This window comes from Dermacentor andersoni, chromosome 7 (assembly GCF_023375885.2).
Source record: "Dermacentor andersoni chromosome 7, qqDerAnde1_hic_scaffold, whole genome shotgun sequence".
NCBI lineage: Eukaryota > Metazoa > Arthropoda > Arachnida > Ixodida > Ixodidae > Dermacentor > Dermacentor andersoni.
The window spans coordinates 145,890,383-145,909,115 of NC_092820.1; the positions used below are offsets into that span (position 1 = coordinate 145,890,383).

At 45.4% G+C, this 18,733-nt stretch overlaps 1 protein-coding gene across 1 annotated transcript in view; it reads right to left on the reverse strand.

Moving 5' to 3' along the window:
• Positions 1-18,733, reverse strand: part of LOC126534488 (uncharacterized) — a 369,598-nt gene that overhangs the window by 125,471 nt on the left and 225,394 nt on the right. The window contains exons 105-112 of the mRNA XM_072289535.1: positions 17,139-17,465; positions 16,081-16,204; positions 14,744-15,074; positions 12,988-13,174; positions 11,122-11,410; positions 9,863-10,179; positions 7,709-8,026; positions 6,635-7,267 (exon numbers count right to left, since the gene is read on the reverse strand). Coding sequence (XP_072145636.1) covers positions 6,635-7,267; positions 7,709-8,026; positions 9,863-10,179; positions 11,122-11,410; positions 12,988-13,174; positions 14,744-15,074; positions 16,081-16,204; positions 17,139-17,465 — 2,526 coding nt within the window. The remainder of the gene's footprint in view (positions 1-6,634; positions 7,268-7,708; positions 8,027-9,862; positions 10,180-11,121; positions 11,411-12,987; positions 13,175-14,743; positions 15,075-16,080; positions 16,205-17,138; positions 17,466-18,733) is intronic.

An 18,733-nucleotide genomic window follows, 5' to 3' on the forward strand; every position in this document is an offset into this window, starting at 1 on the left:
CATACGTCAAGTGCAACGCTGTGGAAGCCAGGCAAGTAGTGTGGTCTTCTAATTTTATCAGTCCGCGCGTTCCGCGTATGCTTCGCTCGCGCGAGCATGCACGTGAGGCTGCCGCGACGGTATGCAGATAAAAAAACAAAAACAACGAAAAGCAAATTGATACGAAACAGCGCGTTAGCAGCCGAATAAGCGCAGGGTTTGCCTGCTTCTAAGGCTAAATTCTTGTTTTCATCCTGAACTGACCTTGTATAAAGAACATTTTCACAAAAAAATCGGCCGAAATTCGTCGAACTGTTTCTAAGCGCGAACGCTGCAGCCACTGCAAAAAAGTATCTCTAGCCTCCACAGCGTTGCACCTGATGTACGAAACATGGCGGCATACATGGCAAGTATGGCGGCATACACGCGCGAACGCCGTGCGCTTACTTTGACGACAGGACCGCGCGTCCGACACGCGACGCGCACGTACCCAAAGAATGACGGGCGGCCTACGTTCGACAAGCGCGTATGCAAGGTTAAAAAAAAAAAGAAAAGGAAAGGGATCGATGCAGGCGCTAGGCGTTTCCCCTATATGAGCTTCCGACCTCGCGTTATCCTCCTCAAGGTCGCCCGCTTTAACCTTTTCTCCCTGGCGACATCTCGGGAACAGGGACTCGCTCTGAGCACGCGAGGAACTCCACAGAGCAAAAAGAAAAAAAAAGGTAACGCAGAAACTTTTCGGGTAGTTTTCTAAGTATGCGCAAGCATTTAGCCACTTGCTCATAACTATTACACACAGCGCGCACTAAAAAACATGGGCGAAAGAATAGCCATGGACTTGCTCATCTCCACGCATCCCCGGTGTCATTATCGATGTTACGGAACTTGATCGGACAAGTATAATAAACCCTTATCAACCCTCATCGCGGTCGTTCGTTTATCATGTTCGATAGCGAACACGTTTAAGGCAGGTTTAATTAAGATAAGAGTTCATTACGGCACTCGATCACACGACCATTAATTTGTGTTCATTGGGGTGAAGCTAATTGGCCGCAGTTAATTAAGATACGAGTTTATTCTGGTACGCGAGCCCTCGACCTTTGATGGGAGTCGAACCCACGACCTTCGGTGTGAATTGTGAATTAAGGTTAATTAAAGTGAATTAAGGTCAAGACTCGCGTTTATGTACGACTCCAGAAAGGCGAAGAACCGATTAAGGGAGCGCTGTATGCAGCAATCTTTTCTTCGTGAGTCACCTTTTCTTTCCGCGTGACAGCCTGCGAATTACACTAATGGCGACGTGTTACCAGCCCCTCCCCCAGCGCCCGCCTCTCAACAATTAAAAATTTGGAGTACGCTTAAGCTTCGCCTTTAAGAGTGAAACGCGATAGCATTCAAATACCCCTGACAGCTTTTCACGCTTCCCGGCGACTGCGGCTTATGTAACCGTAATGTTTTCCTGTAAACGCTGGCGGCGAATGCTATACACGAAGGCAAGCTTTCTGGTAGAAACGCGGCCTCTTGTCTGGGCCGACCCCGGAGGTCCCGTGCACAGCCACGCCAAAAAAAAAAAAAAAAAAAGAAAGACAGAAAAATTACATAGTTTCAAGGTTCCTGTTATTGTTTCCCACTTTTAATATTTAAGTCTGAGAAGATTTAACATGAGAAGCATGCGCTGTCGGTGTCTTATATTTCATGATATTTGTTTGTGTGCTGTCATTCTCAAAATAACGAGGAAGGTAACGTGTGAGCAACTTGAGTGATAGAATGGTGTGGCGATATAACCCGCATATAACGCATGTCATATAACAAGGCGTGGCACATATATATATATATATATATATATATATATATATATATATATATATATATATATATATATATATATATATATATATATATATATGCCAAAATATGGACGGAAATTTTCGGTCCCGGACGACTTCGCCGACATCGTGGGGTTTTTAATTGCATCCAAAGCGCGTGATACGCAAGAGCGGTTTTGTCTTACGTCCCTGCTCGTTCTGCGGCGTGAACAGCTAGACGAACACAGTAGCTCAAAAAGATTAAAAAGAAAAGAAACATGCCGCGATCGTTACGCTTACGGTGACCACTTATGAATTTATAGTACGAGTTCCGTCCACAATATCTGCCTTCTGTATTTCTCCGCTCCAAGAAATAGTTCCCGAGAAACGCTGCGATGTTGATAGTTCGCCCTTGCCGTGACGTCACGGAAGTGAGCCAACGTAATTGGCTGGCTATGCTAAATCTCTTGAGTTGGAGAGCCGCGCGTTCGCCGCTGCACTCTGCGCTGTCACCTAATTTTTCTTTCTTTTTTAAACTTGATGGGCTATTGCGTTTTGACTGTGCAAAACTGCAAGAAAAACAAAAGCTACACTTCAAAGGAAGTAGAAAGAGAGACCACGTATTTATCCTTTATTAACAGCTAAGAGATCGCACAGTGCGGATTCAAACAGACGACAATACAACCGCTCGTCTGCAGCTGGCCGCGACAGCAGACAACACGGTCAATTATTACGGTGTTGTCCTTCTTCGACGCAATGACTTATGAAGCACGTAATGAACAGGCATCATCCCCCATCATTAGGCGTCGTTATGAGCTCCACTCCACGTTATCACTTCGGTTTCTCATGCGCCATCTACAGTAAGCGGCGTATGCTGCTTTTGCTCCTGCGTGCGCGCTTCGCCACTGCGCGCGCACGAAGAAGGTGAAGTATGACGGCGAAGTGCATTGCGCCACAAAGGCGAATGTCAATTACAACTAAATTTATAGATTAGTGTTTCAAAGGGACGACCATAGCGACAATTTTACCGGGAACGGAATCTGCGTAAGCGAGAAAATGAAACACGGTGCGAGCATGACATACGTAACACACAAGCAACGGTAATAAAATGACCCTGTAATTAAGCTGCTGATTAACATTGGATGAAAAATGCGGATTCTCTAACTTGACAGAATCCTCCAACAGAATAAGCAACTGGTGCTACATAATTCAACGCTGCTCTGCCGGCGTTTTCCGCTTCTGTGGGAGCGTAGCGCCCTCTCGATTAGGGTTTCTGACTCAAAGCGGGCAGTGACGCCAGTCAAAACATGACCTCCGAGATTGACGACGCAGCGCTTGAACGGATGATGACGTATATTTGCGCCCGTTTTTGTCGGTCACTTTCTGTTTTCCAAGAAACTTTGTCTTCGATCACTGTATTATCAGCGAATACGTCATCCCTTGGCCCACTAAAAAATGGTGAGAGAATATTCAGGGCCGTGATTTGTCTGTCTATGTATCACTCTAGACAGACTTGATATTTGTGTCCTTTGAAGTACTTTTAAGTATTGCGTAAAAAATTATTTGACTTGTATAGGTAAATAACCCATATACAATAGCAAAAAAAAAAGTGAGGGCTGACCTGGTGAGCCAGAAAATGCGCAATACCAAAAAACAGTTGGCGCCTCCGCCTTGAAGTTCCTGCAATAGCTTGCCGTGATGTCACAGATTCTGACGGCACCTGCTAGGGACTAGCTAATTTCTAGAAGGTAAACATGGACTACATTGTATTCTAGAAAAAGCCATGGACTTAGCAAGTTTTCTTAACTTTCACTGAACCACTACAGTCCGAGTAAAATATACATGCCTTGAAATGTGTGGCATCACACTGATGTACCAATGCTGCAGTTTGAGCAGCGAAAATAAAATGAAACTCGAACTTTGGCCTATTGTTTTCACTTCTAGTACACCACATACAGTCATGAAATGAACAAAAACAAAGATTTCAGAGATTAATTAATCAGCCAAAACTGATTAGATGTTACTCTTTAGTGCCTCTAATTAACATCCCTCATTTCACAAGTCAGCTATTCTTTTCTATTCTAGTTCTATTCAGCAATTCTAGACTGCTAACACCTTTTCATTGTTTTACACATTTACGGACGTGGAATCCTTGCTTGCTCTTATACTTTACAATTTAATAACTGTGTCTTTTCATGTATATCAGGTGTACTAAAAGGCACAATTCTAGCTAATTAGTCGTGGAATCACTGATTGCATCACGCCAACAGTCTTATGTCTATACATTGTCTGCAAGATGAAAATTCCCTTAGCTTGCAGAACAGTGCCAAAGTTTTCTTTAAGATAAGCAAAAATGTGCATCTATGGGTGAATATGGACATTCATGACGTTCTCTCTCTCTCTTTTTTTTTTTTTAATGCTGTCAGCCGTATCCAGTTTTTATGTGAGATCACTTTCTTTCATGTATTTCTTCCACTTCGCCCGATCATTCATCCACTCCTTTGCCGGCTTTTTGTTGAAATCTGCCACAACATTATCTTGTAACCTCTTCCTGCACTTATATTTTCACCTCCACAGGCTGATACAGACATGGAATGGCCTTTGCTGCCCTCTAGACCTACGGCCATGACAGCGGGCCCTATAGTCCTCTGCGCCATGAAGCCAAGAATGATAGGGCCAATGAAACCGGTGACACTAGGAGCAAGCAAGGAGATGGCCACAATCAGAAGGAAAGCGTTTAGAAAATGCTGAAGCGTAGAGCCAATGCACGTGGTTCTCGGTGGTCTCCGGAATCCGGCCGCTAAAAGTGCCCTGCAGGTGCTCACCGTACTGGAGTCACTTATTGCAGCACTTAATGCTGTAAAGCTTTTGTTTGGCACCTGTGCTGCTCATGCAGGGGAGGCCCAGACGCCAGCTTCGTCTTAGCACCTTTATCTGTAGGTTCACTCAAACTAGTGACTACAGACAAGATACGGAACCTAGTAGTGGCTTCATGGATGGCATTTCTGAATGTTCATGATCAGAATGTTGAACTTACTTTCACTGTTGTGCATCCCTCTTTCTAGGTCATCATCATCCCTCATCACACCTTCATGTCCCCATTCCCCCTTCCCCTGTGCAGAGTAGCAGGCTAGAGTGCTTTAGCTCAGGCCGACCTCTCCGCCTTCTTTCAAATAAATTCTCACGTTTTTGCGTGTTACTAGAGTCAACCGTCAGTTCCTTGCCATCAGTGCAATGTGTCCCCATTTACACACTCAAACCATCTCAGTCATTCCTCTTGAGTTTTTGCTGTAAATGTTCAGAACATCAGCTGCTCCTCGGATCCAATCTAATTTTTCCAACAAAAGAGAGGGCCTTTTTAAGTTCTGACAGCTTGCTCAAGCTGACCACATATGCATTTTGCAGCAATGTCATGGCCCTTGGGTTCGAGTCCCGGATCAGGACGAATTTTTCTTCAACTGCGAAACTTTTCTTTCGAGGAACCCGTATGGGTTTCCTTTGTAGCACTTAGCTACGTTTGGGTGGATGTCTCTTTTCCTTTTTTACCCTTTCATACCCTTTCTTCCCTTTACTTCTCTGCACCTTGCAGGTTTCCACAGAGCTATTATGTCAAACTCTTTCCTTTGCTTCTGAGTTGTTGACAAAATTCGACTTCACCTGCCATCTGCTAGCCGTCTGGTTAGCTCAGATGGTAGAGCGGTTGCCCCGGAAAGCCGGTGGTCCCGGGTTCGAGTTCCGGACCAGGACAAATCTTTCTTCAACTGCGAAGCTTTTCTTTCGAGGAACCCGTATGGGTTTCTTTTGTAGCACTTAGCTATGTTTGGGTGGATGTCTCTTTTCCCTTTATTAATTACTTCTTTCCACCTTACGGGTTTCCGCAGAACTATTACGTCTAACCAGAAAGAGTAGTAAAATCTTTTTTTATTGCTAAAGTATCCATTTTTGTGCTTTTTGATGTTGTCAACGGTTTGCATTTCCAGAGCATTGTACGTTTAAATGCAATGGGTATAAACTTGTGGCTGTTGTTGGAATATTGTCCTGGTGTGTTTTTTAGCAGTTACATTATGAGAAGAGACATATCTGAATGTTGCTATGTGTTTTCTCCATTACGTGAGTGTATACTTGATATTGAATTGGCTACATTAGCTTTTAAGCCTTCGGTCCAAAAAGCATTTTGGAGTGAAAGCACTAGTCCTTGATGTACAACTCCCAACGTCAATCTTGGTGCGGGTTTGACCTTCAGCCGTTGGCGTGCAAGTGTCAAGGCTTGACGTCACGTCACGTGATCCGCTGCGGAGAGGCGTCACAGCTGCGCTTGCTCAAGCCTCGCCAATGTGTACCACGTGACTAGGCAAGCGTTTGAAGGGCTAAATATAGTCAGACGTAGTGTGAGCACATGCACACGTTACGTCACGTTGGTGAGAACAACAGTGTCTATAGTTCGACAGATGGTTCGACGCACTGGCGCAACCAACGCAACCGGACACTGCTAACGCGCTCCAACACGCCCGCTGTCGAGGAATGCTTGCCCACACGCTGACAACGTCGAACTATAAATGCGCCTTGGCAGCTGCTTTGGTGGCACTTGGTTGTGCAGTCTTGCCATGGATGAAGCACACGCCAGAGCGAGCATGTCAACTCTTCACCGCAGGCACCAGGCTGAGTCTGAGCACCCTGCTGGTATAGCTCGCTGGGAAGAAGCACTGAAGAACCGTGTCCAACCATGCTTAACAGAGCTTCCGATTATATAACTAGGTTCAAGCCACATCAAACCCCGCCACTTTTTGTACATTTCTTTCGGTTCGTTTAAAAAAAAACATTACATTAAAAAGAAAGTAACGCAGACTCACCTCTAGTGCATTTTCAGCGGCGGTCACATCGAGCAGGAGTGGCTGAATGGCCGCCAGGTCATGTTCTCTAGCTTCAAGGGTCGTTCGAGCCCGGGCAAGAGCCTGCGAATATGCCTCCCAGTCAGCCAGGGCCTTGGCCATTCTCTCTTTTCGGGCCTGTATGTCGTCCATGGCCTCTTGCCATCGCTTGCTCAGGGTCATGGCCTGGTTTCCAGTTAGGTCTCTAGTGGCTGGTCCAGACTTCCTCTCCAGAACTCGGGCTGCCTCGGACAGCTGTGCCAGCAACGGCTGACTGCGCTGTGCCTCCTCCTGAAGACGTCCCAACGACTGCAGCGCTTTCCTCAGGGCACGGATGGTGGCGGGCTTATCTTCCGAGGGCTCAAGCGTTGCCAGGAGCGCCTCGAGCTGCTCGCGGAGCTTGCCGAAGCTGGCCCACGAGGCGAGGTCATTCTGCGCTGCGTCGAGGGCAGCGCGAGCATTGGCACTGAGGGCGGTCAGCCGCTGCTGGAGGGTCGCGAGTTCTTGCTCGGGCAGCAGCGATGCTTCGGGGTCCATGGTCGGCCGTATCTGTGTTAGCAGTGCCTGCAGGCTACGAAGGCATTCGCTGTAACCAGCTGTTTCCGAGCAGACGTCCTGCAAAGACGGGATGGAACAAATTGGTTTCTCTTTTGAGAAGTGCTTAGCAGGAAGCCTACAACACCGTGGCCCAGTTACTGCCCTGTGGGTGGTAGAAAACTGCGTAATATCTGTAGGGATTCAATTCATTTCACATCATGAAAAAGCACGTCTTAGGCAGTTTGTCTTAAACGCATCTTTTTTTTTTGCATCGAGTCTATGGAAAACCAAACAAACGCTCCCATGTTGTTCGTTGTATGCTAGAAATCAGCTTAACTGAGTTCGTCTTAACGAGAGTCCACTGTAAATATCACGCAGCGACGGTGAAACCTTTTTGAAAGCAACCAGGTTAAGGCAGGAGATAGGTGCAGACAGGACAGAAGGTAGGTGCAGAAATAAGGAATAATGAAAGAAAAGCAACTGGAAGCACACAGGTAAGGAAAGGAGCTCTCTGCTAACCCTGAGCTCCTTGCAGCGGGCATCGAGGCCATCCAGGTCGACGCCATCCCTGGCGGCGGCTACAACACGCTCGGCGCGGTCGAGCCAGTCTACCAGGGCATCCCGCTGTGCCCAGTAGTCCCGGCGCAGGGCCTGGGCGCAGCCCAGGTAGTGCCCGCGCTCCTGCAACTGCTGGGGCAGCGTGGACCGCAGCAGGGCCAGTTCGCTCAGCTCCTCCTGGGCGCGGCTGGCCAGCAACTCGCTGGGGAGTTCCTTGAACAGCTGCTCTTCCAACTTGCGTGCCTCCTCCAGGTGCTCTTCAGACTGACGCTGCAGTTCCTGTTTGTCGAATGAAGGCGTGGAAGCAGAACAAGCTGAAGGAGTGCTGCCGGTTTTCACAGTAACATACATCATGCATCATCATCATCATCACATCATCATAATCTTATTTTGTGTCCACTGCAGGACGAAGGCCTCTCCCTGCAATCTGGAATTACCCCTGTCCTGCGCCGACGGATTCAATGACATTTTCACAATGTCCACCACGGCAAACAGCGCAGACAACGAAATGAGAAATATATAGAAACAGGACAGATCTGTTTTTCATCCTCTCATATATGCCGTTCGTCAGGCTGAACAAGAACCAACTAGGCCTCTTGAGCATTCCAAGTTTTACCATTTGCTTTCGGCATCCAACCTGAAGGTTGTTCACCCATACGACGAGACAACAGGCGCTACATCAGCAATTAAAAGAAAGCAATGAAAAATGAAGTTTGAGGGATGTTTTCAGGGTGGGCACAAGCTCCTTCTAAGCATAGTTAGATTTCAAGTATGCAACAGTCTGCACAATGAGGTAACACTAGACAAGAGCTCACAGTCACCAGCAGGAGTGGATGACCAAATGGCATTGCACAAGGGAAAGCATGGGAGGAAGGCTCAGAAGATCACAGCAGTGATAAAGTGGTGTTTGGTGGTGCGGTAAGGAATGTTCCAACACTGTGATGATTTTGTGCTAAGCTCTACAGCCAGCAAGACACAGCTTCTGGCACATCAGTACACTTGTGACACTCTCAGGTTATGCAAGACTTACTATCTGTTTTTGCTCTACAACCTGGACACTAAGCCTATTTCTAACACACAAAAAAAAATTGTATATTAAAGAAATCGATCCATATTTCTCAATTAGACAGCTTATTTAATATTGAATAAAGATGAAATTAGAAAATAAGTTGGTGATATAGTGGGCTCAGAAGGACAAAAGTGGTGGGAGACATCTTGAAGAGGCCTTTCTTTGCAGGAGCCTTATTCTGACGATAATGAAGATCACAGATTAAGTTAGTACACATCCACAATATCCCTAGTTTGTAGCACCATCTATGGCTGACTTCTTAAGCCAGCATTCTCCAGTGTTATGTGGTTCCACCTCTGGGACACTTAAAGTGCAGCATTGGCAACCCTGCATTTTTATGCGCAATTGCCAGCATGGCACAACGTCACCGCAGCTTATATATACAAATGGCTGCGCTAAATAAAGTTTGTTCTCCCTAATCTGTAGTTTCCTTTCTGCACATTTGTACCAAATGCCCGACCGTTCAGGTCTTATGCAGCTGAGTCGACAACACCGCTTCAACAGGTTAGACAGCCCACGTGGACAGGACCACGGAGGAAGGAAAGAAACAGGACAGCCGATCTTCACAAGTCAACTCTCTGTGAAGCTGTCCCCTTCCTTTTTTTCTCTTTCTCTCATGGCTCCAACAGTCGGCATCATATGTGACTTCAGACTCTCAACCGTGCTCGGCAAACTTGGCACAGTACGTTTGGTTCCCATGAGATTTTAGTCAATGCGCACTTGTTTGAATGCTTCGCCAACATATCTTTTCTGAAATGTTTGTACAACTTCAGCCTTTTCTTGTAATGTATACAGTTATCTTCTTTGCTGCAACAGGTAAATGCCGCAGCTCGGTACACGAATGTGGCTCCCAGAGCAATCCGTGCAGTCCTGTGACTGCAGTTCTGTGGGATCTTGGTCCTGCTCCCAGCTCATAAGTGAGAGCACCTCCAAGCACTCGATTTCGATCAGCCAAATGTACACAGAACTGCCAGAGGGCTCTTGAATGTTCGAAAGCAACCAATTAAATGCATCGTTAGAGAAACCAAATAAGGCTGAGTCCTCACCTTGTGGCTTTCCAGCTCAGCGTCTATGCTTTCAGGCTGCATAGTCAATGCGGGACGGCTTCGAGCCTGTGCTTCGTCTGCGCGCAGGTCCTGAAGGGTCTTCTCCAGGGCCTGCAGCTGGCGTTCCTGTTCGGCCAGCAGGCCCTGCTCCTGTGTCTTCAGGTTCTGGATAGACTTGCGTAGGGAGGCCAGTTGGCTCTTCAGGTTGCCCAGGTCGCCAAGGATGGCGTTGTGGTCGGCCGACGACCCCTCCTCGGCTAGAGCTTCTCCCTTGTCCTGGGCCGAGGTCAGCTGACCTTCGGCGTCAGCAACCTGGGCTGTGAAGGCAAGCAGGAAACATGCATTGTTGCCATGAATTGAGAAATACAAATGCCAAAGAAGAGAAAAATGAAGACATCCCGAGATGGTTGAGATGAATGGTACTGCGACATTGCAGTTTTTTTCTAGGTGTTACCTGCTGGAGACCGTGACGATTACTCTCCTGGCTTCTACTCGAAGGTAACATTAGCAAAATGATATCAACAGACTTCCACAATTCCTCCAGCTCGAAACTCATTCACTGTGAAAGAAGCACGGATATCACAGCGGGTACTGCCATGTTCACAAAGACAACATTTTTGTGTCCTCGTCAACTTCGTTCGCTACAGTATTGCTTCTCGTGGCCTCCATCACCACTCACGGAGGCCACATGGCACGCGAATCGCCACAAATGTTGTCAAGTGCCAAAGCTGCAAGATGATGCAGTGGTTAGCGCATCCAGTTCCCAAGTGTAAGTTCCCATGAGGACATGAGTGAACAATGATGGCACTTGTGGGAAAAGTTTTGTTTTTGACAACATTGCGATAAAGACGACAACGATGAGAGTCGTCGTTGGCGTGCGGCGTGGAAAGATAAACAGACACACGAAATCCAGTCCCGAGCTTCTAACTGCTATGACAATAAAATAAATGATATTTTTGACTCAAACCTTGCTCAAGTGTTTAAAAAACAGGATGCAAGTCTTATACGATGCAAGTAGCAAACAGTGAAGCACAAACGATGAAATGACTCTTTCAAAAGCATGCCGTATCACGAGTTCGTTTCAGGGCGACATAGCCACCTATTCTTCGTTTCACTCCTCCTTCACTCCTTATAATAGGAGTGAATTTTTGAGTATTGTAAAAGTCTCACTTACTAATGCAGCTCAACTTAATTATTCTTTTTAATGTCCCTTTGAGATCTTCAAAATAAAGAAAAAGGTTGCCATCCCACACACGTACCCAGCAGGTTGTCGTACTGGGGCAGCTTCTCGGCAGCAGGCTTCTTGGCCTTCTCGAGGACGGCCACTGTGTCGGTGAGCCGGGCGATGGCCTGTGCCACTTGCTCCCGCAGCTGGTGGTACTGCTGCCGCAGGGACAGGGCCTGCTTGGCACGACTCAGTTGGCCCTGGGTCTTCTGCAAGGTGGCCTCGCAGCGCTCCAGCAGCCGCCCGACAGCTTCGGACAAGGGGCTGGGTCCCTGCATGCGCTCCAGGCGGCCTTGCAGATCCTTCAGTTCTGTCTGCACCTTCTGCAAGGGGGCGTGACAAAGGCGATGTTGTCCAAGTGCTGAACTTGTTCGTCCTTATGCTGCAACCACCTCATGAGCATTTGTTATGTTCGATTTAGATTGTTTTACCGTGCTAAAGTAACTGTATCATTACCTGGGGTGTGCGAATACTCGAATGTCGCCGAATTGAGTCGAATGGCAAACATTTGAATAATTCAATTCATGCATCGAATATCTACCATTAAATTTTTTAGAATATCTTAGAAATATTCAGTGTAGAGACCAGCACAGTGCCACGTGTCGTGTGCACGACCGAGTCCCCCTTCATGCTCGATATTCGATACGATATTCGGCTTTTTATTCCAATTATATGGACGTTCTAGGCACATTTCTGCTGTCTCTATAGCTGTGATGTTCCATATAAAGTCCAAGCACGATAACATCATTGCTGCATGCCGTATACTGCACGTGTGAGTGAAACTAGTCGGGGCCACTTGATGATAGCAGCTCAATCTCGCGTGCACAAGGGAGGAAAGCGGGGAGGAAGCGCATTGTCTTCCGTCGCATGCGAGGCACCCGAGGAAGGGAAATAGTTTTTTTTATCTGCGGCTTCTATGTACGGCGCGGGCACCCTATGTTGAAAGCGATCAGCAATGTGGACAAAGTGCGCCGAGTGCTGGTCTTCATTACGGCCCAATTATAAATGCAACTTTCCAAGTGCATTTTAAGGAGAATTATGACTACTTTGTTACATATATCCATAGGCTTGTTATCCGTTATAATAGGATTTGACAGTGTCAATTAAGTAAGGAAGTGTGAGGGGGTGTCCTGCTTTGCTTGTTCCCATTTGTGTTCAATTCTGGCAAGAGAGCACCCGTGTGCTGTCACTGGGCAGTTGTTATGATCACACACATGCATGCATCAACACTTATGAACTCATGATTGTGTGTGTTGATTAAAGAATGCAAAAAACGGACTCATGTGTTGACGTTAAAACTAAACACAGTGTCTCTGTAAAGCTTGACAAATCGATAAACAGCTGTGTACTGGGGCTGTGTTCTTTATCAATCACACTACACCCTGCTTTCACTTTTGTGTGTTACAATTAATACAATGCCTGGCACAGCAAACAGCATTCCTTGATGAAGCAATGTTTCTAAGAAGTCCATTCCATTAATGCATATAACTGCACAACACTAATACACATACAGGAAGTTCAACTGCATGCACTTTTTTCCCACCCTGCCCACATTTGCTACTTCAGCCAACTGACAATCACTGAAAAAGATAGCCTTTGTTGTTGTTGGTTAAGTGGGATGTCGGTTTGCATCTCTTCAGAGCTTGACAAACAGTGCGAGGCTCTTTCCTGGCTCTCTTGCATATGTGTCGAAAGGCAGCAGTACAAGATTTAAGCCAGTAACAACACACTAAGGACAAAAGACGATGAAAGGTTCAATACGACGTGTTGTGTCTTTCGTTGCAACTTGTTGTGTCGTTCGCTGTCCTTCGTCCTTACAGTGACCTGTTTCTAGTCTCCCAAAGTGTACGAACTCTTCAAGCTCTCAATTGTTCTGAACATATTAGCTGTAACTCCCTACCTGTAGTGCCGAGAGCAGGACCTCTGCATCTTGGATGGCTGGGCCTAACGGACCGCCGAGCGCCTCGAGACGCCGGCACAGGTCGTCGAGCTCCTCGCTGCACTGGTTTAGCGTGGTGCGCTGCTGCTGGAGTTCCGCAAGGGCCTCCTCCAAGGCAGTGATGCGGTCAGACAGCAGCTTGTCCAGTCTGCATAAGCATTTGAGGAATAGTTCCGAGCTGAAGCGAGACTAAACTCACGGGTTTTATGCAGGCGCAGCAAGTCTTGTGAAATCATGTACATAATTAGGGAGTTTCTGAAATGGCAAATGCAAATGGCTTAGCGAATTTAAGAAGTTCCAATAGCAACACAGTGCATGCTAGAAACCAAAACTCGACGTGGGTTATTTTGTATGCAGAACAGATAGCATACGCTAACCTTGGGTGTATCATTTCTAAAACTCTGTTACAACATCAACAGTGCCACAGTTTGTGCTTGAAATAAATTCATAGTGAGCTGTTTAACCTTAAGAAAACAATAAAGGTAGATACTGAGGATGGGTCTTGTAAATTGGCCAATCCGCACAAGGAATTGCCATTGGTCACCAATTTTATAGGTGTGGCTACAGAGATAAGGATGAAATTTTGTGGTGACAAACGCAGATGCAATAATAATGAATCAAGCTAGAGTGACAGCTTATGTTTCTGATAACACCTTAACATTCAATCTGCATTAGGTGATGACTTGGCCAAGCTCACTATTGAAAGGCGCACATCTTTTTATAAATTTTGGTCGCCAGGGAATGAAGCAGCATGCCTGTCACCAACATTTCAGCATAATGCAGGGGTCCTGTGCTGCGCCAACACATACTAGATGACAAGCATCTCAGCCACAATGACTAATTTGTTATTTCAGAGCACCAATCTATAAGTTTAGCTTAATCTAATTTTTGCCTTCAGTGCCTACTGAAATTGTAATTCTTCCTCCTAACTCGTCACCTTTCTTCACCAAAAGAAGTGCTACCAGAGTTCCAAAAGGGCAACCCATCATTATAGCCAACTTTATTTATTGTGTGCTTCCACCATTTCTTCAAAAATTCATGACTGACCAATCCAAGAACGGGTTTAACAGGCTTTGAAGGTGGTTGCACGCCCGGTCACAGACGCTGAGACGAGAGGCACAGCGTCTCAAATGACAGCATCTGCTTTGTTACGAACGACAAGCAGAAATGTTTGTCACAAACATTATCACCGCACTTCGCGACTCTTCCACTACATTATCCACCTGCGCACTCCAAACCACCACACACTTTGCGCTTCCTTCCTTCCTCTCTCGCCACCACACTTGCGCCACCTGGTCCTCTCTCTGACAACTACAATCAACCACGCATGAGGCCTCCGAGAACTGTGCCTTGCCTCGCCTCACTTCAACCTCTCGGTCCACTTATGCCGCTACTCTCTCCTCACAGCACCTTCAACCAGAGGCACAGCGTTTCAACGAAAGCATCTCAGAACGCTAGCAGCTACAAGAAATGAATACGAGAACCCTCCCCTTACCACCGTGCATTACTGCATGATACCAGTGGCACCACCACTTGGTGGTACCGTACCACCATGCATTTTTTACCACTCAGTTAGACTGCACTATCTTCGGCATCAACCCGCAAAAAAGATTAGACAATAAAAAAACATCTCGGCTAGTTCCTTCCCCCCCCTCCAAAAAAAAGCTAAACGCTTTAAAAACTATAAATAAATGCACATGTACAGGTACACTCATACCTGTCCTTGGTCTCGTTGAGAACACGTATCTCCCGGTTGGCGCCAGCGGCTGGGCCAAGCTTGGAGGCCAGCTTCTGCATCTTGGACAGGTCGGCAGGCAGGCGACGACCGCTCTCCTGCAGCCGACGGTGGGTGTCGAGCTGTCCACGAATCACCTCTTCGCTCGTGGTGAGAAGCAGGTCGGCTGCCAGCGACGCTTCCGTCTCGCTCAGGAGGGACTTGACGGCCGACAGAGCTTTCTGGTACTCGTCGTACAGCTGAACCAGCTCCTTCAACTGCTTCAGACGCTCGGCCAGGTTCTGCTGGAGCTCCTTGACTTTCTCAAGGGGTTCTGAGAGAGACGATTGAGGGCTCAATCCTTACAATGCTCGATGACATTTGTCACTAATGTGCGTGTCACTAATGGTGTGTCACTTTAACATAGTGACAGAAATTCATCACTGTGCGTTGCACTATAAATAAAGCTCCAGTGAAGAAGCACACTAACACATATTGAGGAAGGGTGAATACAGGAAATGGGAATGGTTATATGTACAAACAGCTTTTAACAAAGCTTTGCATTCTTTAAACAGCAGCTTAGTGCTTAGCGCCTTGGTTTCTGCAACTTACGAAAGATTTTGAGATTACAGTTTCATACAAAATTTGTAATCTGCAGTGAATGCAATATATATATATATATATATATATATATATATATATATATGCCACTAACTTTGCCCGTAACTTAGAAGGCCATGAAATGGAGTTCGTGATATGACAATCTGCAGCATAGCCGTCTACAGCATTAATAAAATCAGTCATGTCCCACTAAAGAGTGATGTGCTTTGACTGCTTATAATTTTATTTTCTATAGGACTAGTATGTTACTGTGTCACAGTGTGCTGTGGTATATGCATGCACATTATATGGAGAAAGGGATAACCTCAATTTCCTAACTGTACTTTGGGATAGTCGATCCTAATGCAGCCGTACTTCCGATTTATCTGCAGGTAATAAACAACAAGCCACAAGAAAGCTTGCCTTTGCAAAGGTAACAGAACATGGAAAGGGGAGTCACGGTAATGCAGCATTTAGTAAATGCAATTTCTTGATATTGACATCGATTCTGGATATTTGGGCAAGCTGGTAAATTTGATCATTGGGAAACTAGAGCACAGGGACGATGAAACATGAAGACATGTTTCACAAACAGAGGGCATGAGGATAAACATGACATGACAAACATGACAAACAGAAGACATGTTTGTGTCCTTTCTTCATGTTTCGTCATCCCAGCGCTCTAGTTTCCAAATTAGTGTAGCTTTAGTTCAGTGCATCGAACTAAAACAATTTCTTACCCTGAACAAGCTTCTGTAAAGCTGCGCAGTCCTCAGGCTCACAGCCAGGCTCAAGGTCGTTTGCAAGCTTTACAAGTCCGGCCAGCCTGGTTTCTTCAAAGTTTTTCACTTCCTTCTGCAGCGCCTAGAGATACAATGGATGCAATGAGATGTGCACGACTAATCCGCTGAAGGAAAACTGAAGACATTGAATGAGGCACATTTGTATAAAAACATGAAAAAGTGAAATGGGGAATCCACATGACTGCGATTTTACAGCAAGCATAGAAATTATGAAACGATAAGGATACCCTGGTGTTCATAACCTTCCCCAGTTTCATGTACTAAACATTGGAAAACTTCAACAGCTCTTTTATAAGAAATTATAACTGTAAAAGAATTCAAACAAAGATGCCTTCATCGAAATCAGCGCTTTCATGGCTAGGTGGTTGTTCAACTGTACAAAGCTTAAAAGCCAATTTAACTACAATAGCAAAAATTTGAAAAACAAGTGGCAATGACATTTAACATTCCTTTCAGGCAAGCAATGTCTAACGTGACCATGTGCTTCGAGTGAGTGATAAAAGGTAACAATGCACCTTAATCAAAACTACAGTACCTGTGAATTAAAAAAGTTCTGGAGGAAATGATTACTTGGTAATTATAGTCTAACCTCATTATAATGAAATCACATGCAACACACAAATACCTTCTTTATGTTCGATATTTGCTATCAGCAAATACTTTTGACACGCTGATATTGGCGAGGCGATGTTTACTTACTTTGTTATACCCAATATTTCTTTATATCCTTGTTCATTATATGGAGGTTTAAATGTATATATACCACTCCCATCCACCTGTGTGATGCAGAATAGTAGAAAGGGAACCAGTTTCAATATTCTCAGAAAGGAAAGTTTTTCAGCTGATGAATGAATGGTTGGTAAAAATTGTGTTTTAACATGAAGTTCAAGAACCCCTCCAACGTTTACCATGTCACAATAATTACACGCTATGGCAAAGGCTGCCGGTTTACTAGACCAGAAAAGTGCACCCTTGTACTCTCACACTTCTCTCACCTGAACCGAACTAAGAAGGTTCCTGGCATCGTTGGCGTCCTGCGCGGGAGCCCCGACCCTCCGCAGGTCCTGTTCCTTCTCGCGCAGCCACTGCCGCACAATCTCCAGCTCGTCGTCGAGGCGGCACGTCTTGTTGAGCAGCTCCGTCAGGCTGTCTGTGTGCGACGCGAGAAGGTTGAGGAGATCGGCAAAGCGTGTCTTCAGGTCCTGCATCATCTGCTCGAGCTGCTGAGCGTCCAAGCTGTCCAGCTCGTGCGAGAAGGACTCGATGCGCTTCTCAAAGTCCTGCACCACGGCGCGCTTGTTCTCCACTTGCCGCTGTTCGGCCTGGAAGAGAGAGAAAATGTTGCAGAAACGTCGCGGACTGGAAACGAGCCGATTGCAGTTGCAAACACGCTAACTTAAACTTCAATGAATACTACAATCAAAGTCAAGATATATGAGAATAAGAAAGATACTTTAACATGTTTTATTAGTAAACATGTTGAAATTTTATTTTTAAAAGTAAAAAATTTTGTTCTGTAAGGACAATGTGAACATGGCTGTGGAGATGCAATCTACTCTTCAGCTGCAGCTGGAATGATCTGTGCCATGAATGAAAATATGCCTGACGTTTATTCATGAAATATTCAATTCATGCATTCGTGGCCGAGATATTTGTTACTGTTATATATTTTTTCTGTTGAGTATGTGGCAGTGCTACACGTAGGCCTGGATAATGGAGTCGGTCTGAAATTTCAGGCTCTGTAAAATCGCCGGCGGCTCTATTTGTATACATTTGAAATCAGTTTTGTCCTAAACTGTTTGCAAATGAAGAATCATAAAATTATTCGGGCCACACGACAAATCTAAGCAACCTATAAATATTGGGCATTTTGCAATAAATTCGTAAAGGTTCACAGATATGTAATGGCATATCTAGAGGCTTGAACTTAATTTTAAAAAATTATGTAAATATGACTTTTGTCATTACAGTGACCAAAGAAAGTACACTGTCCGAACCTTCAAAGAGAAAAGGAATTTGCCACACAGGGTGCTTCGAACTTTTCATTTTCAAGTAATCTTCATCAAATTTTTTAGACACTTCTGTAGACACCATACATTACTTCACACATGCCTTATCTTACGCAGCCAAAGAAAACGTGCCAACTTCTAAACTAACAAAAGCAGTTAACTGCAAATAATACGCTCAGATGTATTCCAGGAAGGCTTAGAGTACCTCTCATTCCATATTTCAGGCTCCATGTAACAATAAATAACCATTTGCACTAAATATATGCAAGTAACTTCCGTGTGTGCATTTATTCGCACACCACTCCTCATTCTTAATTACATGAAGGAAATGTATGATTGGCCAATATTGAGCAATTTGATGCGAAGTTAAAGAAAACAAAAAACAATGATTGTTTTTGTCTCTTATTTTGTCTTCTGCCTTTGTTCAATTTCTTGCTGTGACATTCAATGTGTTATTCTTAGCCCACAAGACCTATAGATTTAAAGTTCTGCATGTGCCATCGATTACATTAGTAATTTCGTCACACGACATCTTCATTGAAGCTGATCTACATCACACTTTCCGAATGTGATTGAAGCAT